At 39.6% G+C, this 23,207-nt stretch overlaps 1 protein-coding gene across 1 annotated transcript in view; it reads right to left on the reverse strand.

Annotated features, from left to right (window-relative positions):
• Nucleotides 1-2,146: 2,146 nt before the first annotated feature.
• LOC109480541 (centrosomal protein of 192 kDa-like) overlaps nt 2,147-23,207 on the reverse strand; it is a 37,674-nt gene continuing 16,613 nt past the window's right edge. Inside the window, exons 24-37 of the mRNA XM_019782762.1 lie at nt 21,240-21,435; nt 19,693-19,835; nt 19,160-19,217; nt 18,829-18,894; nt 18,327-18,432; nt 17,717-17,927; nt 17,228-17,307; nt 16,886-16,981; nt 16,147-16,206; nt 15,775-15,837; nt 15,218-15,318; nt 13,081-13,213; nt 12,501-12,559; nt 2,147-3,838 (exon numbers count right to left, since the gene is read on the reverse strand). Of these exons, the coding sequence (XP_019638321.1) occupies nt 3,706-3,838; nt 12,501-12,559; nt 13,081-13,213; nt 15,218-15,318; nt 15,775-15,837; nt 16,147-16,206; nt 16,886-16,981; nt 17,228-17,307; nt 17,717-17,927; nt 18,327-18,432; nt 18,829-18,894; nt 19,160-19,217; nt 19,693-19,835; nt 21,240-21,435 (1,505 nt within the window). The 3' untranslated portion in view covers nt 2,147-3,705. The remainder of the gene's footprint in view (nt 3,839-12,500; nt 12,560-13,080; nt 13,214-15,217; nt 15,319-15,774; nt 15,838-16,146; nt 16,207-16,885; nt 16,982-17,227; nt 17,308-17,716; nt 17,928-18,326; nt 18,433-18,828; nt 18,895-19,159; nt 19,218-19,692; nt 19,836-21,239; nt 21,436-23,207) is intronic.

Genomic DNA, 23,207 nt, shown 5'->3' on the forward strand with positions numbered 1-23,207 from the left:
AAATACTTGGCTGTCAATGAAAGTTAGAGGTTCAACCAATGAGTGAGCAGATGAGCCTTGTTCAAATTATGGATTTTTTTTACATTTTTATTTTACATGTACATTTGTACAAGTTTTGACTGATGTGGGCAAGACAATGGGGCTAGTCTATTTTTAAGTTGGATTGAGTCATTTTGAAGTAGAAGCAAGACTTTAGTTCTTGGTGCCTTTTTAACTTGTGGTATAATCTTGGCAAGGTGATATTTTTCAATTCCATCTCCTTTGAATAAACAGCAAGAATGCTTTTTATTCACAAGGTAGCAATGTCATTTTTTCTGTATCAATCAAAGGTTTCAACCCTCTCTCTGCTGCCTAACCCCACAGCCACTATAAATTTGGTGCCGAAATGGCTGCCTTAGCCAGCTGAGGGTTAAAGTTGGACAGTTGAGTTGACCACTAAAGATCCAGAAGCTTCATCCCACATGTATACACCCTGACACACTGTGACAGCCAGTAACTTTGGAAGAACACCAGGCTAGTTGGAGTCTACCTTTAACAATTGACACTACTCCCTTCTATCGACAAGCTGTCTCGGTTCCAAATCAGACAGCGCCAAAGCGAACATCCAAAACTCGCCAATCAGCCCAGTCAAGGTCTCTCAGGCAGGGCTGGAACCTTGGGGAAGATTTGGGTCGATTTTCCTGGCCACTTTTCTGAGTGGAAGAAATATTACAACAATTTGTGCAGTATAGTGGAATATCTACATCTTCTGTTACTGCATGGGCTGGAAATACTACTGGGTGCATAATATGCACTTTTGTGCACCTAAAATTGGTGCTGTCTACCTCATTTTTAACTTTGGGTGCACCTAGATACTATTGTATACAAGTACTTAGTCTAGTATACGTAGAGCATATTGATATTCAAGTGTCAAAAATGATTAAATAACCATTTGTTGTATTAACCAGATTTTGTTGACATTTACAATATTGTACACCCCATTGCTTTTCTGTATTTTTGCCTAGATTTTCAAGTAAGATGCATCAGTGCACATATTGCCAAAACCGAATTTTTAGCCCTGTGTATCGATCAAGCCCTAATAAGCTGTGTTATATATATCTACAGTGTTGCGAAGTGGTTTTGGCAGCCTAGTTTTGAGCCCAGCATGTTCGGCCGTTAGGCCTCCCATTCCAGATGACACACTAACTGTATAAATAATGGGCACTGACAGTTACAGCGGATTAGGAGGCACATGGTGTTCCACTTGACCATGACCTTCTTACACCCAGCCTGGAACTAATTTAGACCAACGACAGAACTCTGTCCCCTAGCCTCTGTACCGGTTAGCTCTCCAAGCAGACGTTAGGCTTGTTACGGACGTTTTTAGGCATTTTGTCATTCCATTATTACTGGCCAGCATACAAAACATAAGCTGACAAATTAGAGAGCCCCGCTAAATGCCTAAAAATGGCTTTAAAAAATTCTAACCTCTGCTTGGAAAGTATTATTTTGTCATTCCACTATTACTTACTAGCAAATTATTTTTATTACCAAAGAAATGCTGACAAATTAGGGAGCCCCACTAAACACCTAAAAACGCTTAAAAAAAGACTAACCTCTGCTTGGAGGGTACGTATGTAGATATTTGTAGGGAGGTACATGTATGAAACAAGGCTCCAACACCTGTATGTTATGTCAGCCTGGGGCGTAATGCAATCAGATATCATACCACATTTGTTATATTCTGTATATAAACTGCAAGTTGTCAGTTGTCTTTTAGAGTTGTATAGGACAGCTTTAGAAAGTTTTTCCCCTCCTCTAGCATAAGTTTATAACTGACTTCATATCTTATACATATATGGAACAGCCCATTCAATGGAGCAAGAATTTCAAAGTAATTTGATGTGTTGTTGGCCTAAGTCAACACCAGACTATTAAACAATGCTGGCTGTAAAAATACTAGCAATAAATTTAGGATAACCTTCCATAGAAGTTGCCAACGAGAATCATTTGCTTGAGCAGTTAGGGGAAATGTTATCCTTAGTTACTGTAGGCTAATTCTCCTAGTCATTTATTTTTAATGGCTAATTCTACTATCCATAGCCCCTATAAAAAGAAGGCCTCACTGGTGGAGGATACATGTACCCACTTTCTGTGAACTTGTTGGTTACTTTACAAGCTTTACAAAGCTTAAGGTCTCATCTGACATAATCACAACCCATTCTACGAAGAAGGACAGGAATCTGGGCACTTTCTTGCAAACTTGACGATGAGATATGACAATGATGTACGTAGCTACATGTATGTGCTCTGCGCCAGAAGTACGCATCCGACATGTGTGCTTCAGCTGCTAACAGTGCTTCCGTATCTCTCTATAGATAGTCTGTCCTGCACCACTTAGTCTACATAGTATATCACCATGCATCGCCACCAGCAGGAGATACCCTTGAACCAAGAGTAGGGACAGTATTTTATATAGACTTTTAGAAACCAGTCAGAGGGTTGGGCTTCGGGATTGAACTTTCTCAGCCAGGAGGTCAGCGTAAAGCTGTCCGGCGCTTTATCTGTGCCGCCCAAATACAGTCAATTATACTCCCTGCAGCCATTCTTTTTCTTTTACGACCAGATGGCTCTGGCACTTTCCTGGCAGCTGAGGGAGGCTGAACTTGGCCTGAAGCGACCCCACACCGGGACATACCATGTGGGCTAAGCAGGGGGGAAGGACATGGCTGGATATGGAGTTGGCAACTAAATGATCCATACCGCTCAGACATTTTGTAACTTTTCATTGATAGGACAACAAAATGATCATGACATGCCCCCTATGACTTTTCATTAGTTTTCTTGTGTTTAGGGTGGTTTTGTACTGGATGCATATATATGAATGGTTTTGGAGTTTGTTGTTAACTGTATGCAATAATTGTTGTTATGATAGTGATTTGATAAAACATAAATCAAAGATAATATCAGCCTTATGTGTCTCCTAAGTGTATCCAATATCTGTAGTTATCTATGAGGGAAAACTATTGTGACAGTCAGAATTTATTACAGTTCACAACTCTTTGACTGTGAATTACTGCTAAACGAAGACATACACTTGTGCAAGAAATTTAATTGATAATACTATTAATATACTAGGTTTTATTTCTTCTTGGTTTGCAACATTTTTACAGTGTCATAGCACTCCTATGTTTTCAAAGTAAGCAGCAGCAACAATTTCAATATCAGGATAATACAAAATTTTATACTAACATTTCTCCATTCATAATTGTCAGATTGATAAATACTGGAAACAGTTGCTCATTCTGTACACCAGTGCTGCATTGTCTACTTTTGAAGAAGCAAGAACTGATCCGAACTTGAAGAGTCTATATTGGAAGTTGTGCCTGTACATTGCGTTGTCACCTGGTGTGTTCCCCTATACAAGCTGGACAGCAAATCTTCCCTTTCAGTTTGCTGCAGTTGTCTATTTCTTTACAAATAGTCTACAATTGTCTCGTTTGAGTAATATATACTTGAAGAATCTGTGGGAAGTTGTGCCTGTTGTGTTGTCACCTGGTGGCTTCTCCCACAAGCTGGACAGCGAAGCTCTCCTTCAGTTCATGTCAGTATATTAATCAATACAAACATTTGACGTGTTCATTCTGTACACCCGTATTGTCTATTCATGAAGAATCAAGAACTGAACCGAACTTGAAGAAGTGGAAAGTTGTGCCTGTTGCATGGTCACCTGGTGGCTTCTCCCACAAGCTGGACAGCAAAACTCCCCTTCAGTTCACTCTGGATGACCAGGAGAGACTCGTACTTCCCCGGCTGGGTCGGCTTGAAGTGGACAGGCAGCTGGACGTAGTACTTTCCCCTGCAGGTCAAGGACAAAAAAATGTTCAAATGTAGCAGAAAATAGTTTCATCAGGTTGGTAAAACATAATTAGGATATTTGGATGAAAGTTCACCTGTGTTGGTACAAGTCATTATGAAATAAAGACTAAGCTTTCCTTCCAACACTGGAATGAATTGGGACTTGCAGATTTTCTACATTAGAGGTCACAGACCTACCCTGAACCGAGACGGGGGACGACACAAGTTATCTGGCAGGCATGACTCACTAATACGGTCACTTGTCTCTAACGACACCTTCCAACAGTAGACGTGTCTATTCCGTGAACAAGGTTTATGGAGTCAGCCGAAAATTTGGGATAAAGTCTCAATTCATTCTAGTGTTGCACTTTTGTGCATCAAAATGACCTGAGGTGGGACACCAATGTTTATCAGATCCCGGCCAAGATCGGCAGCCAGTTTCTGTGCCTATAGGTGCTGTTGCCAGTGTGTCCTGAACAGCAAGCTAAGTACATGGGACCTAAAGTGTCACCAGTCATATATATACATTTTGTACACAAGGCCTGCTGACATTGCATCATGGTTCCTTAGTAAGGGCCAGATGTAGCAAAACACAGTTCCTGTAAATCGTGAAACCTTTGCGGTGGCTTTATTTTCACAGTTTTTGTGTTTCCGTGAATACTTTTGTCAGGTTGGTGGGTAAAGAAATTTTTTTACACAACCAAGTCTTTTATTCACAGCCGACATTTCGGTGACCGTCTGTCACCTTCCTCAGGACGATTCTGACTGGTTCACCTGTGCTAAAAAGAGTCTCTTTACTCCGTTTTTGTGTGTGTGGTTACATCTCACCATGAATTCATGACACTAGCACAAATACGCCTTCCTTGTATGACTACTGTACTACAGAAATATTTCAACCACAAATTTAAAACACTATGAAAACCTTTCCCTTTGACTGCAGAATAATTAAACCACCGCAAAAGTTTACTATTCCACGGTATCAGCCAGATGGGTCTGTTGCCACACCTGTAGGATAATCGTTCCTGACCAGCCTTACATAAGACCAAGGTAACCCTGCAAGGTCCTTGGAAAGAAATTGTAAAGTCTGCCAATACCTGTCAGTACCTATATATACTAGTTCAGGAAGCCTGGAACTTAGTATGCCAAGGCCACATGCAGCAAGTAGGTTCTACGGATGACATTTGCGTGCCCAATGATTGATGTTTGCCTGATTTTGAGAGAAAAAGACAGGAAATTTGGTTCCCAGCGATAGTCCAAATAATGAGGTCTGGAAATAGCAAACATTAGACGATAAGTCGGGTGATAGCTTTAAGTGTATTTGTACAAGTTTGAAAGTAGTCACATTGGCCAGGTGGTCCTTAAGAAGAGGCGGTTGCTTATTAAGAAATAACGGGATAGTTCTTTAATAAGAACCTAAAAATAGGAGGGTTAAAAGGGCAAGGTCATTTGCTTACTCTGACAAGTCTAAGTAGCCAGTTGTGCCACTTAACATATGGCACAGGTTTGACTGTACTAATCTAAGTGTACAATAACATCTCACTAAGAATAATCCACAATAATTGCTTTTTTTCCCCAACAGCAGGCACGGTTCAAAAACCATGATGTTAGTATGGACCTACACTACTGGTTTGACTGTACTATTAAGTCTTAATGACATCTCACTGAGAATAATCCACAATAATTGCTTTTTTTTCTCCAAGTGCTCCTGCTGCCAGGAAGGTAGCATAGGTGTCGCAAGCCCAACAGCAGGCACGGTTCTAATTTTATTGGTTTTGGCAACAACAGCGTTAACCCTTGTCCCTCCTTCCCGGGGCCCTGCTGCTGCAAACTTCCCTCCCCTTATCTCCCAGAAACAGCCTCGCTTTACGAGGAGCCCAGCTGAGCGCAGAGCCGACCCCGACTGACGGAGCTTTCCACTCGTTAGGGAATCGCCGTCGTTTCTTTGGAGTGAAACAGAAGGATCCGACACTGAATAATGCATCAAAATCCACACACACACCGTTGCACGCTGTTATACAGGCCGCAGACAGACAATCTTCCCAGCCCCAATTTCAAACGGATCAAAGCCGGGAGAGCGAGACCAATACATCACTCTCCCAGTCTGGAGACGCAAGTCTCCTGAATGGAGAACTTCATATTCTATAGACTGGTATTCAAACCTAACTTATAATCTAGGTCATTAATGTGTTTATTGTGTGATCATTAAAAATTTGCAGAAAGCAAACTTACATGTAAGTTCACACTAAATCTTGAATGGGAACTTGAGGTTCTATAGACTGCTTATAATCTAAACCTAAGTTATAATGTTGCTCATTAATGTGTCTAAAAATTCGCAGAAAGCTAATACACTAAATTCCTTTTAAGTAAACATTCAAGATTCTTGAATGGGAACTTTGGGAATTTCCTAATAGACCAAAGTTACACTCTAGTTCATTAATGTGCTTGAAAATTTGCAGAAAGAAAACTATAAAGTTCACACTAAACAATCAAGCCTCTTGAATTTGAACTCGATGTTCAATAGCCTGGTTTCCAAACCAGAGTTATATACATTAATGTGTTTGAAAATTTGCAGAAAGAAAAGTATGGTTCACACTAAATCCTAGCCACTACAAGGCTTCAAAAACAGCTATAAAAGAGTAGATATTGCCAAATAGACAGATAACATGCCAGGAGAGTTGGTCCACTAAGTAGTAAAGGTGTGCAGTTAGCCGCTTCCAAAGCCAGGTACAGGCAAACTAAATCCTCTTAAGCAAAACATTTTGTTACGTAACAAATACACAATTCAAATAGCGAAAAGGACGAAAGAGACTCAATAGCTGCATGACTTGTATAATAGGTTTGAATACCAGTCTAGACATAGTAGCCATAACACATCTCATCACGTATGCGAAACAGGCACCCACATTATCTTAAGCTGACTCTGAAGTAACTGGATTGTTCCTTAATAAGAATCTTAAAATGGAAGGGTTAAATGACAAGGTCATCCACTTAAAAGACATTCGCTGATAAGAATGAGAAGCCATATGCATGCCTATTTGATAAAACTAACTTATGTTGCATGATACAGTTTAGAAAACATGATGTCATTTATGGACCTGGTTCTGTTAACTATCACAGAGACTCCTAGTGAGTGATGACAATATTGCACGTTTTACAGTGTCTTGAGTCCCCAAGTAGTATTGAAGGTGATCACTGCTATGCTAACATTCTTTCCCCCTCAAAAAACAGAGCCAGAAATCAAGGAATGAAGTTTGTGTATTCTTCCATGATAACACATATTTACAGTGATGCATTTCAGTATTATATTAACAGTTTTTGTTCGATCACTTTGGCTAAAATGTAAAAAATAATTAATTAAGAATAACGAAAGAAAAAAGTGAATCCTTACTTACGGACCCTATATAGTATCTTATTCAGGAACGTAAGGCCATGTTGATTTGATTATATGGATGACATCCGCGCGCGCATGAATTTTCGGCCGTTTCCAAAAAAAAAAAAGTTTTCAACCATACTGTAAATCGTACAAAACAGTTGCAAAACGAGCAAAAATATACCATAAGTTACAAAAAAAATTAATACAAAGTATACCAATGTCGTAGAATGCCAAAAGCAAACGAAAAAAGACGAAATTGTAAAGAAATGAACTTGAAGACTAGATTATTCGCCTAACCATATTCTGTGCAATTTGCTCAACCCTCATGACCACGTAGATTTCATAATGAAAAGAACCTTTTTTTTGCAAAACTTTTTTTTATTCGCACGCGCGCATCAGTTTTGGGGCTCCCAGAGGATGTCATCCATATAATCAAATCAACATGGCCTAATAGGAAACACAACTATATTCAATTTAATTTTCCTTGGCCTGAGTATGTTTTCAGACACATGCAGATCTCAAAATGCTGGTTGCAGGTGCACTTTAGTGCACCCAAATTTGGATTGTTTTTTTCTGTAGGTTTATGTGTGTAAAGATATTAACTGTATAGTAGTATACAGCATATTTTTAACATTAACACATATAACTTAAGTGTCAGAAAAATAATAAAAACAGGATTGTAGTACTTTCCTTAAGAAATGAAACATAGATAGTTTTTGCTGACATTCTACTTATTTAACATTAAAAATTGCACCTGTTCCCAAAAATGAATTTCGAGCCCTGATCATGAGACCCCACATCAAGCTGAAACAGCCCCCCCCCATTACATCAGCATTCCATAGGCACGCACCATTCCGTAGGCACGTACTCACTACTAATGGTATCACCACCGGCAATCACTCACTTCCCGCTGCAGACTTGAACATGACATGTCCGCTAGTAACCTTGTAAAAACTAGGTCAGGGCCACCCCGTCTCAATAAGCTATTCCACCCTCGTCTCATCTCTGAGGCCCCTTCTGGTAGATATCTCCACTGATGAGATCTTACCAGTTTTAGGTTTATGAACACAATCTATCGAAGATGCCACCTTTAATACGTCTGACTTTTAATTATCAAACCGTCAATGTCTGCTCTTCTTCTTTCAATTATAGATGTACATCCGAAAAGTAGGACAATGACAGCTTCTGGTAGATATTTTCAATGATGAGATCTTACCAGTTATAGACTCGTGTTTGTGAACATAATCAATCGAAGATGCCAGCTTTAATACGTCTCTTTTAATTATTAAACCGTCAATGTCTGCTCTTCTTCTTTCAATAGACGTACGTCCAAAAAGTAGGACAATGACACCTTATGGTAGATATTTTCACTGATGAGATCTTACCAGTTATAGAGTCATGTTTGTGAACATCATCTATGCAAGATGCCAGCTTTAATAAGTCTCTTTTAATTATCAAACCGTCAATGTCTGCTCTTCTTCTTTCAATAGTCCAAAAAGTAGGACAATGTCACACCTTCTTGTAGATATTTCCACTGATGAGATCTTACCAGTTATAGACTCGTGTTTGTGAACATCATCTATGCAAGATGCCACCTTTAATACGTCTCTTTTAATTATCAAACCGTCAATGCCTGCTCTTCTTCTTTCATTAGACGTACGTCCGAAAAGTAGGACAATGACACCTTATGGTAGATATTTTCACTGATGAGATCTTACCGGTAATAGAGTCATGTGTGTGAACATAATCTATCGAAGATGCCACCTTTAATAAGTCTCTTTTAATTATCAAACCGTCAATGTCTGCTCTTCTTCTTTCAGTAGACGTACATCCAAAAAGTACAAATGTAGGACAATGACACCTTCTGGTAGATATTTTCACTGATGAGATCTTACCGGTTATAGAGTCACACAATCTATGCAAGATGCCACTTTTAATACGTCTCTTTTAATTATCAAATAATCATCAATGTCTGCTCTTCTTCTTTCAATAGACCGAAAAGTAGGACAATGAAACCTTCTGGTAGATATTTTCACTGATGAGATCTTACCACTTTTAGCTTCGTGCTTATGAACACAATTTATTCAAGATGCCACCTTCAATACGTCTCTTTTAATTATCAAACCGTCAATGCCTGCTCTTCTTCTTTCAATAGACGTACGTCCAAAAAGTAGGACAATGACACCTTGTGGTAGATATTTTCACTGATGAGATCTTACCGGTTATAGACTCGTGTTTGTGAACATCATCTATGCAAGATGCCACCTTTAATACATCTCTTTTAATTATCAAACCATCAATTTCTGCTCTTCTTCTTTCAATAGACATACGTCCAAAAAGTAGGACAATGACACCTTATGGTAGATATTTTCACTGATGAGATCTTACCAGTTATAGAGTCATGTTTGTGAACATAATCTACCGAAGATGCCACCTTTAATACGTCTCTTTTAATTATCAAACCATTAATGTCTGCTCTTCTTCTTTCAGTAGACATACGTCCGAAAAGTAGGACAATGACCGATGTCACGATCGGATGGTCCAGAACTTTAATACAAAGCTGTATAGAAGATGCCATCTTTAATGTCTCATTCAATTATCAAATGATCAATATACATACGTCTGGAAACAAGGGCAATGACCATGTCACGTTCAGACCTTTCAGCCCTTAAGGGGCCTTTAGCTGCTGGATACTGTAAATTCATTCATTTTTGCAGGGATTCAATTTTGCTGTAGGATTGATAAAAAAAAAAGGTTTTTGTAGTGTTTGTCAATGTCAAACAATTCTGTAGTATAAAAATGTACAACAAAGCAAATTTGTGGTGTCCTGATTTCACAGTTGAGCGGTGCAGCGAAAATTAAACCGCTGCAAATATTCGAAGACTTGCAGTACAGCAAGGGCTAGACCAAACCATTTATTACCCAATTACTACCCCGTTTTCCCGGCGTATTGATCTGGACTATGTCTGTCTGGCTCTGCACCGCATTGTATACAGATGAAGCCGGGGTTATGCCGATCATAGTGCTCTTCTAGGTCTTCCAGACGGGTATATAATTAGTATTCAGTACAGGCTGTTAGGCCATCTTTGCCAGACATGGATGTCAATGTACAAGTAAAGTCAAAACTTCCCAAGGAGACTAACTTACTCAGGAAACTGGAAAAATCTGGTCTATGTGGACAGGTGGTCGCTATAGACAGGATTCTTAATGCTTGTGTCCATGGGAAAAATTATCTATGGGATGATCATAAAATGGTCACAATTATAGCAGTGTAGGTATAATACACACCTTCATATGAAATAGTAAAATGAAAACAGGCATTTTGACCCCTTAAAAAGCAACAATGGACTAGTCCACGTACTTTTATCAGCACAGCATGAAGGACATTGAAAAACATGTACATAAATGTACTTTGTTACGAGTTGGCGGCGAAAACGGGAACACCCATAAATACGAGACATCTGCCCTCCAAAAGTGCCAAACTCATGCAACATGATCAGAATTCCAGGCACAGTCTGCTGGCCTTGACAGTACAGAATTTCAAAACAACCAAGTTACTTCTTTTGGAACAAGGACATTATACATAATCTTCTTGTTAAGAACAAAATTGCAAAAAAAAAGTATGAGTACAAGAAGCAGGGTCTTAGGAACATTACATGATCATTGCAGACATTCTTTTAACATGTATATATACAATGAGGTCCATCCCAGGGCCCTGGTCCATCCTTCGAATCGCAAATTCCCCACCACTGGTCCATGTACAAGTTTAATACTGTATACACATGTAGATGTCTGTGGATTTTTGTTTGCTGCATTGACTGTTACCACCTGTGAGTGTGAAGATATAATGGCAATGGTTTCTACAGTTTTCAAACAGTTTTTAGTATACTATGATCCATACTTCCTAAATCCTGAGTAGTACAGGTAAAACCTGTCTGGTGCAACTAATTTTCAATGTTACCTGCACCAGTATTTTAAGTATGCACAAGAAAGTTTTGGAGCCCTGGACTGATAACTCGGCAATGTAGAATCTGAACAGTTTTTAGTGTAATCCATGCTTCCTAAATTCTGAGTGGTGTCTTTTCAATGTTACCTGTACCAGAGCAAGCAATACTATGCAGAAAGAAGTATTTCCAGCCCTGGCCTGATAAGTTGGGATGTAAGATTCTGTCCCATTATCACAGTGACTGAGGGATCCCATCATTAGACGTTGTATCTCTGTCCACCACGTAATTGGTCTGCTCGGGAGGGATAGTTCCTCAAAGGGCGCGAGCCGTCTAGACACATAAACGTGTCTGGCTCCTGCGCACATTAAACCAGATAGCCCAGACTCTCCCTCTCTTCTCTCTCTGATCCACCATAAAACGATAAAGTTACTCGCTGGATGCTTGAGTGAGAGATGGATATCCAATCCCCTTTTCGGGACGAACCGTGGCGGCCGGGGACCGTGCACTCTGCCACGTTATCTGCTCCAGACAGTTAAAGGTGGAGGGTAGCGCTATCAACGTTCCCCTCTCAGACAAGACGTAATAGTATCCATAAGACCAGGCTATCACTTATCCAGGGGCTTTGGCTGGGTATAGGTCAGCATGGAGAATTGGGTGGGATTTATAAGGACGTTTGTATGTCAAACCTGTCAGAACTGTTTCAGTAGAAATTTATACTCAAACCATATCTGGGTTACCGAGAATTCAAGGATATCGTACCTCCATGAAATATCACAAGTTAGAGTTTCTTGTAGTGTGTCTTGTTTAATTGCAGTTCATTAATTATGCAAATAAGGCCTTGATTAATATTACATGTGTCATTGATCACCTTCTGTCACTCTATGGTGAACAAGACTTCTATATGGAAAATGAATAACTTCAGAAACACAAAAAAAACACTCTATGGTGAACAAGACTTCTATATGGAAAATGAATAACTTCAGAAACACAAAAAAACTGACAAACATGCACACACAACATCAATTCCTCACACCTCTAGTTAGACAAATATACAATACATCACCACTACTAGCCCATTGCAGTAGTGCTTGCACAACTGTGCGGCCCAAGCTTACAGCTTAAGGGCTATAGAAACGGAGATATACAACACAAGTTATACCGAAAGGTGTGGAAATGAATTTAACATTAACTATGGGTAATGTTAACTACTAGAACACTCTGACTGCCCTTGCATGTCAGAAGACACAGGAGCCTAAATAAGTCTAAGTAAATACATGTAACTATGTAGAGTTACATGTATTAAAATCAAGTTGAAGTATATGTAGATGGAAGTGGGTACCTACTTCAGTGTGTACTTGTGGTGATTGACTTTGAAGGGAGACCGAGGACTCACAAACTTTACCTGCAGCAAAAAAGAAACAAAATTTTACATTCTCCAAACTTTATTGCACAGTGTACAGGAAAAACATTCTGCTATATATAGTACTTTTTCATGTATATCTTTAATTTCAATTCTGTATCTAATATTTCTAAAAAATGGTATTGACTTACTGTTCAACTTCACAACAAGTGTTTTAATTTCAGGTATAAACCATTACCACTACTACAGAACTATTTCTACCTAGTAGTACTCTTTGCTATGATGTGAAGACAATAACTAGGTTACTTATGAAACAAGTTTGAACTGCATTTTTTAACAAAAGAAATTAGACACAAATTTTCCTTACAACTCCAGTCTTTGTCAAGGAAGACTGGAGTTGTACAGTACAATGACTGGAGTTGTACAGTACAATGACTGGAGTTGTACAGTCGAAAATTTGGGTAAGTCCAATTTCTTGTGTTGGAAATTGCAGTTCAAACTTGTTTCATGACGACTTCTACCAACACAGATGAACTTCCAAGATAGCTAGGTTAATTACTTACCGAGACAGGGGTGGCACTGTCATTCTTGATGAGGACTTTTTCTGTGCTGGACTGGTCCACTACGGTGACGGGGAACACATACCTGTCACAGGGAACCACCAGCCCGTTCTTGGCACTCTCAGCACCTCCATTCCTACAAGAGGTATAGATGAGAATTTTTCACCACCTCTTTTTTTAAAAATCCACATGTATGTCAGCTCTCGCTTAGCATTAGCAGCAGGACTGCCTAGACAGACTGCTGTTAGAGTTTTGCGCTGAGGAAAGAATTAACTTCACATTTAAATCTCTGTCTGTCCCTGATCTTAGCTATCTCCCTCAGAAGACTTCTGGGTACAGAAGTATTGCTTTGAGTGGCTGAGTTGCGGGTTTGTCTCTATTGTACATGTAATTGCTTCAGTTGCATGGTGGGTGGGAGGTGATTTTGACAGATGATTGATAGGGAGGTCAAGCCTGACAGCCCCTATTACACTTTGACTGTAGTTACAAAAACACACTAGATAGTGTCTGACAGCAACTTCACATATATTCGATTTTTTATCTGTATCTGTATCAGTATAGCCGGTATAACTGCCCTTCTTTGTAACACACCAGCTTGATGAGATACTTCAAAGCAAGGCACTTACATGTAATGTAGGCATGGATTTAAGGATATTAAAAATGGAACATACATCGATGTACTGCATTCAGCATTTGGTAAAGAGTATGGGAGTTGAACACAAACCACTACCAGGTGGCCCAAGGGCTATAGAAACAGAGATTGGAGCCTCCCTATGCACCTCACAACTGTAGCTAACCTAACTTTGAGCAACAGCGTATCGTACATCTATAGAGGCCGAGCCAGACTTTTGATTTTGTCTGTTGCCTTAATGTGCAATCCCGACCAAGACTTAAACCTCATCATGACTGTAATGTAGGTGCCAATATGGGTGAGTGAACTGTGCAGATAACAGTGTCTGGTGGGCAGGAGCTCTCCTACTGCAGGGCTCGAAATTCATTTTTGGGAATAGGTGCACTGGTGCACCCAACCTAAAAAAATTGGGTGCACAAAATTTTTTTTGGGTGCACCATATGAAACAAAACCTAACTGCAGGTCTTACAGCTCCTCTTCTGAGCTTGAATCTAAAATGAGAGCTAACTTCAAAATCTTAAACAAGTACTACAACAAAGATTTTATTATCTTTTTGATACTCAGCCACCAAGAATATCCGGTAAACTATTATACATTTCTAATGTTAAAAATTCCAACAAAAATATTTGGGTGCACCAGTGTACCCACAGAAGAAAATTAGGTGCACAGCTCCAATTTTGGGTGCACTAAGGTGCACATGCACCCAGTATTTCGAGCCCTGAGTACAGATAACAGTGTCTGGTGGGCAGGAGCTCTCATACTGGCAGGCAGAGCAGACGTAATTACCCTGGAGTGTGGCAGACAAGGCGAGACTGGCCGATTTATCAGGCAGCCCAGGAGCTACCCACTAGAACAATACTGCCTCCAGACACTGGGTCTGAATCAATTTCCTCACAGTCATGGGTCTGAAGAAAGTACAGTATGCACTAATCTTTGAAGTTCTATGGCCTTTGCTTGATGCAACATTATACCTTCTAAGTTCTATATGGGTGATCATCTTAGACAAGTTTGACTATATGTGCTAATGATTGAAGGAAGAAGCTATGCACTAATCTTTGAAGTTATATGGCATTTGTTTGGTGCACCATTATGATAGTTTCTATATGATTATCATCATCATATCTGGTGTAACATCTATTGTTGCACGTTAATTATGTAAAGTGGTATCATTTTCTATGAGTAAGGGAAAAGATTGAATGTTTCCATACATAATTTCATCAGGTTGGTGAATGACTGAATATCAAAGTACTTCATTCATAACCACTTGTTTACATGAGCAAATATTTCAATGACAGTCTGTCATCTTCATCAGGGCAATAATGACTCGTTAGCATCTTCAGTCCCAGTCATAATTGCCCTGATGAAGATGACAGACAGTCATCAAAACATGGGCTCTTGTAAACAAGTGATTGTGAAGAAAGAACTTTGACACTCAAAGTTGAAACTTTTTCAACACTTATAAGGCACACAGAGTCTGTTACAATAAAACCACAAGAAGTTACTGCATACCTTGCACTTGTAGTGGTGGACAGGTTATTTCCAGATATCTTTCTGGACCTCTGTTGGTTCCTGGGAAGACTGTCATCTGATGAGTCAGCACTTTCTTTTCCCTGGTGGAAGGGAGGACTGGTGTAAGTGTGTATGTGGAGGTGCAGAGAACAAATTATCAGTCTGTTCAAGGACTTTTTTCAGACTGTGCATGGAATTCTGATCATGTTGCATGAGTTTGGCACTTTTGGAGGGCAGATGTCTCGTATTTATGGGTGTTCCCGTTTTCGCCGCCAACTCGTAACGAAGTACATTTATGTACATGTTTTTCAATGTCCTTCATGCTGTGCTGATAAAAGAAGGTGTCATTCATCTATTAAGGGTGTTTGCTGTTGTTTTGATTGATTACAAGACATTGTACAATAATTTCACCTAGTAGTTATTTATATATACTCCGACCATTGGTATATATATTATACTAAAACCAACTGTATTTGCATGAGATTCTGTACATGTACATGTATCAAAAAGTGTTGGTGTCATATAACCTTCATGATAAAAGCATAAGGTAAAGTTACCTGTGCTATCAGCTGGATCCTAGTGGTCTGTGCAGGGCCTCCAGACATCCCTCTAACCTCAGTCTACAGAGCAGAAGAAAATACAGATAACAGATATTCCACACCCCCTGGGGCAAAAATGGACTCCTCTTAAACCTCACCGTGAGGGATTCGGCCTCCAGTCTTTACTTCAAGGAGTTTTGCAACTTCTTTTTGAGAAAGATAACGGCCACTACTTGTGTGAGGTTAAAAGCACATTGATTACCTGTCATCTGTTAGTATCTTTTAAGCAGTTAACTTGTAAGTTTCCCTAGCTAAAAGAATACATTTTAAAAAGTTTCAGAAGTTTTTACAAACCGAAATTGCTTCACAGAGCTAAATGGTAGACAGTACCTGTAGATCCCAGAACTGGGAATAGCTGCCGATCTCCCTCGGAATAAAAGTCACAGGGATCTGTGAAAAACAACAAGAAATCTGTTATGTCTAAAGCCTAGTAAAGGATCAAAAGTAAAGATGGCACTTGGAAGCTCACACTAGCTCACACAACTTCACACTAGCTCACACAACTTCACACTAGCTCACACAACTTCACACTAGCTCACACAACTTCACACTAGCTCACACAACTTCACACTAGCTCACACAACTTCACACTAGCTCACACAACTTCACACTAGCTCACACAACTTCACACTAGCTCACACAACTTCACACTAGCTCACACAACTTCACCGTCCAAATTCCTTGTTCGAAATCTTTTTACAGTGACAGTTTCTTTCCCCGTACGGCCAAGCTTTGGAAGTCCATCCCTGACAAGTGTTTCCCACCAACCTACAATCTACAGGCTACATGTACAAACGTTCACCATCTCTCGACATAGCCATGTCTCTCTCATATTTCTAATTCAATGTCGAGAAGTGGTCGTATAGGCCTTGCATTGAGCACAAAAAGCCACAGTCTGAGAAAAAGTGAGGTTTCTTAGGACTTAAGTGTGGAAGTTCAGCTTGAGGTTGAAAGACCTTGATTACTGACTTTGGAAAAAAATCAAGGTTTCCAATATATTTCCTACAAATCTACAAATATTGTGTCAACACAGCGATGGTGTTTGACCACTAGATACTGATAGGTTCACCTGTATTCTCTCCGTTCCACCAAGTGTTCCGCTGATCCGAGCGAATCTGAACACTGTGTACGTCGCACGGAATATGTCGTTTGTGTCATCTACACCCTAGGATAGGAGCAATTACAACAGATATGTCAATCAAAGCAGTATACAAAATACCGGTACATTCAACAAGTCACCACATCTACAAAAGGACAACCTGGCCATTGTGACCACTTTTTTTTCGTAGTCCCTACTAGAAGAAATATGTAACGTTATATAAATGAATGAACTTTATTGTTCTACAATCGTACATGATACAATGTGTGGCAGTAATACAACAATACTACAAAACTAAACTATCTTATGTACCTTGACATAAGCAGGAGCAAATGATGTCAACTCCCACTTCATCTCTTTCTCTGAAGAATTTCTGAAGTCCAGACAACTTTCTGCACAACAAAACATGGAGGACAAGAAATATTACACCAAACAGAAATGTACAATGTGGTTTACTATGACTGGTTTTAAGAACCCAGCCCAGTTTCGTCATATCACTCCTACTCTTTTCAATAAGTGTTTGTTTCTTTTACATGTAGACTTCTCACACTTTTAGAACATATTTTTATATATAAATGTATAAAATGTACTTGCAATTCATGTGTAAAAATGGCTTTAAATTGAAACACCAAAATGTCCCGTGCACATAGTAACTTTTAACATTTTGTCTTACTTGCCTTGCGCCCTCCTCTTTGTATAGCAAGAGATAAAGGGCTGACCTAGGCTTTACCCAAGAAACCTTTCATCTGGTATATACTATATATTGTAATAAAGATGCTTTTAAACAAAAGACTTCTATACCTGCAGTCTCCCCCTTCCTGGTTGGTGGGAACTTCAGCACTTTACTTGCGACGGACACCTCAGCAGTTGGAGACTTCTCCTCATGTGTCCCTGCAGCAGGAGTGACGTGAGGTGTGGCATCCTGGTTCACCAGAGGCTGCAGCTGTGTCACTCCCGACGTGAAGGTCGACTTTTCCAGGGCCAGGTCTTCCCGGATCTGGATTTTCACAGCCTAACAACGTTTTGGTGAAGGAAAAGTGAGTGTACACATTCAAACATTGCCCAAAATTCAAAAGTTCATGTAAGGTCTGGCTTGAGTGCACGGTGAACCAGTCGGAATTGCCCTGATCAAGATGACAGATGGTCATCAAAATGTTGGCTCTTGTTAAACCAGTGGTTATGAATAAAGACCTTGCTATTCATTCATTATATGTACAGTTTTCTATGAGGCACCAAATGACCCCTGTTTGCATTAGCAAACATACATACAATTGTAGGACTGTTAATAACTTCTCAAAACATGGCATCGCACTCAACATTTTTAAAGAATAACACTTTTAAAACACTTTTAAAACATTTTCTTTAAAGATATTTAACCAGCTGGGAAGTTTCCATAAGAACCTACATGTACCTTCTGTCCGTTGTCACAGTGTATGAAGAGGTTCCCCCTCCAGGGAAAGATGTCTGCCTTGCCCTGCGTCGCTGGGTTAGGGCTCACCAGGATCACCTGATGGCTCCTGAAGGAAGCAATCAGTCCAGGGGAAGAGATGGATGAACAACATGAGGGAGGACCTCCACCACCTTAACCTATATAACGTCATCCCACAGGATAGAGGCAAGTGGCAGGCTGCCATCAAGCCTTAGCATTTTCGTGCAAGCATGTCTTACCCTTGGAAGATGGGGAACAACAGATCAGCTACTAACAGTTTTTACTGCAAATCTTGAAATATCAGTGGTTTTATTTTTGCAGATTCAATGGAGACACAACAGGTTTTCAGCACCTCAGACAGTGCCAATAGTCATGCACAACAGCCAACGTTTCAGCACTGAGGACAGAACCTTATTCACCAAAATAAGTCTACTTTATTCAGAAAAAAGGGACTATTGAGGAATAAAGAAACACATGTCATTACCTTGCATCAACTTTACCATGCTGTGGTGTAACTGTCAAACAATGGCCAGGCCAGGACAGCTCAAAACTGTAAGATTAACTTTCGTTAATAATTTCATCTGGTTGATAACTCAACTTCAATAATTACTACGTTCTAGCGTACTAGTTTGAATTAGATTACATAATTTGATTTCATTAAATAACATAAGAACGACATGAATATTGTAGGATTAAGGTTAACACAAGAATATAAAAATTCTATAGAATTTTGCAGGGCAAAACATTTATCGAACATGTTGTGATAGTTGGAGTTGGTGTTACTCCTTGCTTCCAGAAGAACTTAATGTGCATACCTCATGACTCTATCGGTGTGGTTTAGAACCTGTACTTGTGCAGTGTCCAAGTCTCCACCTAGAGAAATAAGATACACATTACTACATATTAAGCATCAGAAAGACTGTGCATACTAAATTTTACCTAGACCTATCTTAGAGTGGAACTCACTGCCACCAAGTACAGTAGGGGCATGATCACTAAATAGCTTTAAAACAATGCTTACAGTTAGATGTGCAAAGGCTAAGTGTGACAAGTTGTGCAGTGTAATATAACCAGCTGTTATAGGTTTGAACCACTCACGCCATGAAGGAGCACTGCTCTTTTCAAAAAGTGTGATGGGATCTTAAGCATGCTCAAGGTGTGTCTCTCCTCAAACACAGGACCTTGAGTTTTACGTCCTATCCAAGAGAACATCCCTAACTGAAGCTAGGTACTCATTTTCACCTGAGATATGTGCTGAAATAGGCATAGCCTTTCACAAGGACACAACAGTTGCCTGAGATTTGTTGTGTTATTTGGTTGATATTTGGAGATACAGCACAATACTAACCAGTACCAGGTGCCAGCAGCATTAGCTGTTCAGGCTGGACGCTCCAGGATTTGGAGGAAATCGTCGTCTGATCTGCTTCGTCTTTCTTGGGTTTGTCAGTGACAAATGCTTTTGTGACGGGTGTGCCTTTTACAGGTGGAGAACTGCATAGAGAAGAGAAACACCAAAAACATTTTCAAGATTGTAACAAGTTCTATCAATCAATAAAAGACGAGGGCTGAATTGTGCCTCCACGTACATATATCATAAGATTATTAAATTAAATTTACTTAATTTAAAAGATTGAGCGCATTAATGCAAAAACAAAAAAACATGATGATATTGATTAGCATAAAATACAACACAATGTAATTTGATCCATTCCTTATCATTCAAAACTACAAGACGCAATTACATGGGATTGTTTGCCTGTACACAGGATGTTCATTCAGGCCCAAAACACTTTATGAAGTCCACGTATCATGTTAAGAATCTGAGCTTGGCAGAATCTTCTCAAAAGATTAAGCTGACAGAAACAGAAACCCTGCCTTGGAGCAGAGAAAGCTTTTTGCCTGTAGGCCACTGGGCATGGGTGGATCTAAGTTATAATCTTAACCTACAATTTAGCAGAATTGCCAGCAAGGACACAAGATTACAGTACTCAGGGCACAGAATACTTTTTTCTGTCACTTTCAAAATTGTAGGATGCCTGAGTTTTGCCTCCAATTTGGTCCAATCTACTCCAAGGACACAAGATCATGACAGTGATTACTTGGGTTCAAACATACCTCCCAACACCATCAGCAAGACAGAAATTGACTAAATGGGAAATGATGACAGTCCTGGATTTCTTTGCTTGCAAAATTGCATGTTTGCTAATTTTCAAATGTTGGTTTCTGTCTGAAAACCACAGGTTTCAGATGGGTATTTTGTATTGAGTTAGGGATCCCTGGCTCGAGGTTCTGTCAATTTAACCACGGTAATGTTTGAATTGATGTAAAAGCGCCCCTGAGATTGGCTTTATGGCAAAAGTAAATGACATTAGCACCGGTAAGTAAGACATAGCATCATGTGATTGGCTCATTCTGAGAGAACCATGGAGTCAAAGCTACATTATGTGGAAGAGAAAGACAGTGATCTCGAACCAGTTTAGCTTAATGAAAAGTTAAGCTACTCTTCCACTGATCATGACAGAGAAGACACTAGATACAGCATATACAGGCTCTGAACACACTATGCATATACAGGGCTCAAAATAGTTTTCTCTGCATACCTGCACTGGTGATTCAAAATTACCTGCACCACCAGTCTTAGAATTCAGGAAGTATGGATCATACAAAAAAAACAGACAATATGCAGTATGAAATAAAAATCCACATACCTATTGCACTATATGATTATTATACCCAGTTACTGTACATGAACCATTGCAATATAGGTACAGGTAGACATCAGAAATACCTGCACAGCCCAAATTTTACCTTCACTTAAATATGTAAAAGCAACAAATGTAGGTGTTATTTTAGTCCTGATATGACATGTTATCTTTATCAGTCAAAGGTGCATACTTTGTCAGTTTCTGCTGTGGTTCTGGAGGTCTCCTCTGCGCTGCCATCCGTTCCACGACAGAGCTGTCCACCGACGAGGCTCGTCTCGGCTCCTCGGTGTTCGAGGAAGGCGGTCTGCCGACGAGCGAAATCATCAGCCGCGACATGCACGAGTAAAACAGTCGGATGTCGTTGGGTCGCTCGGGAAGATCATACACTGTAGACAGGAAAAACAGACATTTAACTAGAAAGGTAACATTTGCAAAGCAAATGCATAATGTTTACCTGTATGGTTTGCTCTGTTAAATCTTACTCCTGCCACATTCATATATATGGTCAGACAGGAGTCTAAATCCCTCCTGCTATAAAATTACAACATGATGTAACCCAACACCAGTTACCATGGTGACAGACATGGTTGCATATCAATCAAAATTTTGAAGGATTTCCATGACAATTAAAATCTTGAGGTATAGGAATAGCACCTTTAATTATAGAATGTCATTGAAATAGCCATACACATGTAAGCAGAGAAAGAAATTAAAGTGATATGTGGTGTTTCAGTTACTTTTCCCATTTCATACATCTTTGAATATCAATCTTACAGTACCAAAGAAGTACAAGGTCATTGCAAAATGGAACACGTCAAAGCAACACAAATATTTCAAAATATATGGCTGAAGAAAATTGAGCCAATATCACTGGAGTCTGTTGGTCATAATGACACCTAATGGTCATAATCACATTGACATACCTCTTTCTGATAAAATTAAATGAATCATTACATTTTATACAATATCCAGCAGCCTAGCTCTGCCCTCTATATGAACCCTATATGAACTCTACCAAGGAGCCAAATTGGACGTACAGTGTAGCAATGACGGAAGATTCGGTAAATTACATTCTGAGTCCGTGTACTCTCCTTCCACAGCGAATGGGCGCTTAACACCACACAGCAAACATAAATCTCAACACAAGAGACTGCTGACAATGCCCAAAATGCTGGTCTTTAAACTCAAATGGTCTGCAGTTGACAAAGCACGGAGCCCTACAAGATCGGTAATGAAACGGCATTGCTTAGAAGAGTGAGGGATCATCACAGAATTAGCAGTTAACGTACGACAAAGACTATTAGAAAGTATGTCAATGCATGGCTTGGCCTCTGGATGAACCCCAGGGTGGGTCAGTTACCCTTGATAATAAGTGATATGGGAGCAATTCTGCACAGATCCTGTAAGCCACTTTCACATCTGATGTGTTTTTATGTGTGTTATCCTCTTACTTTTTGTATGCTGACGAATTACGGCTGGGTTAAATGCTCCCAGCTTGGCCTGTTCAGTGGGGGGCGATGTGGCCACGTGAAAATGGGCTATTCTCAGGGAAGCTGGGATCAAGGTTAGGTCAGGGAGTCCACAAACTTTGGTACATAGCAGTTTAAAATATGTCTACTTTGATGAAATAAAATGTACTGTATTGTGCTTGAAATTAGTGTGATGCTCTGCAGTTTTAAGTCCTGTTATGTGTATGTTGTAATCATGTATTATCTGGGATCAAGGTTAGGTCAGGGAGTCTACAAACTTTGGTACATAGCAGTTTACAATAAGTGTACTTTGATGAAATAAAATGTACTGTATTGTGCTTGAAATTAGTGTGATGCTCTATCTGCAGTTTTAAGTCCTGTTATGTGTATGTTGTAATCATGTATTATCTGGGATCAAGGTTAGGTCAGGGAGTGCACAAATTTTGGTACATAGCAGTTTAAAATAAGTGTACTTCAATGAAATAAGGTGAAATTTTTATACACTTGGAATTAGTGTGATGTTCTGCCCTTGTAAGTCCTGTTACATGTACATGTATGTGTGTAATTTGTTATCATGCTGTGTTTTATTTTTTAGTGGATTTGAATCCAGAAATGAATATTCACCAATTTCAAAGTCATGATCATCATTGAATTTTAGCACTGGCAGGGGTGTGTGTGTGGGTGGGGGG

This window comes from Branchiostoma belcheri, unplaced genomic scaffold (assembly GCF_001625305.1).
Source record: "Branchiostoma belcheri isolate BF01 breed outbred unplaced genomic scaffold, Haploidv18h27 scaffold51, whole genome shotgun sequence".
Lineage (NCBI taxonomy): Eukaryota > Metazoa > Chordata > Leptocardii > Amphioxiformes > Branchiostomatidae > Branchiostoma > Branchiostoma belcheri.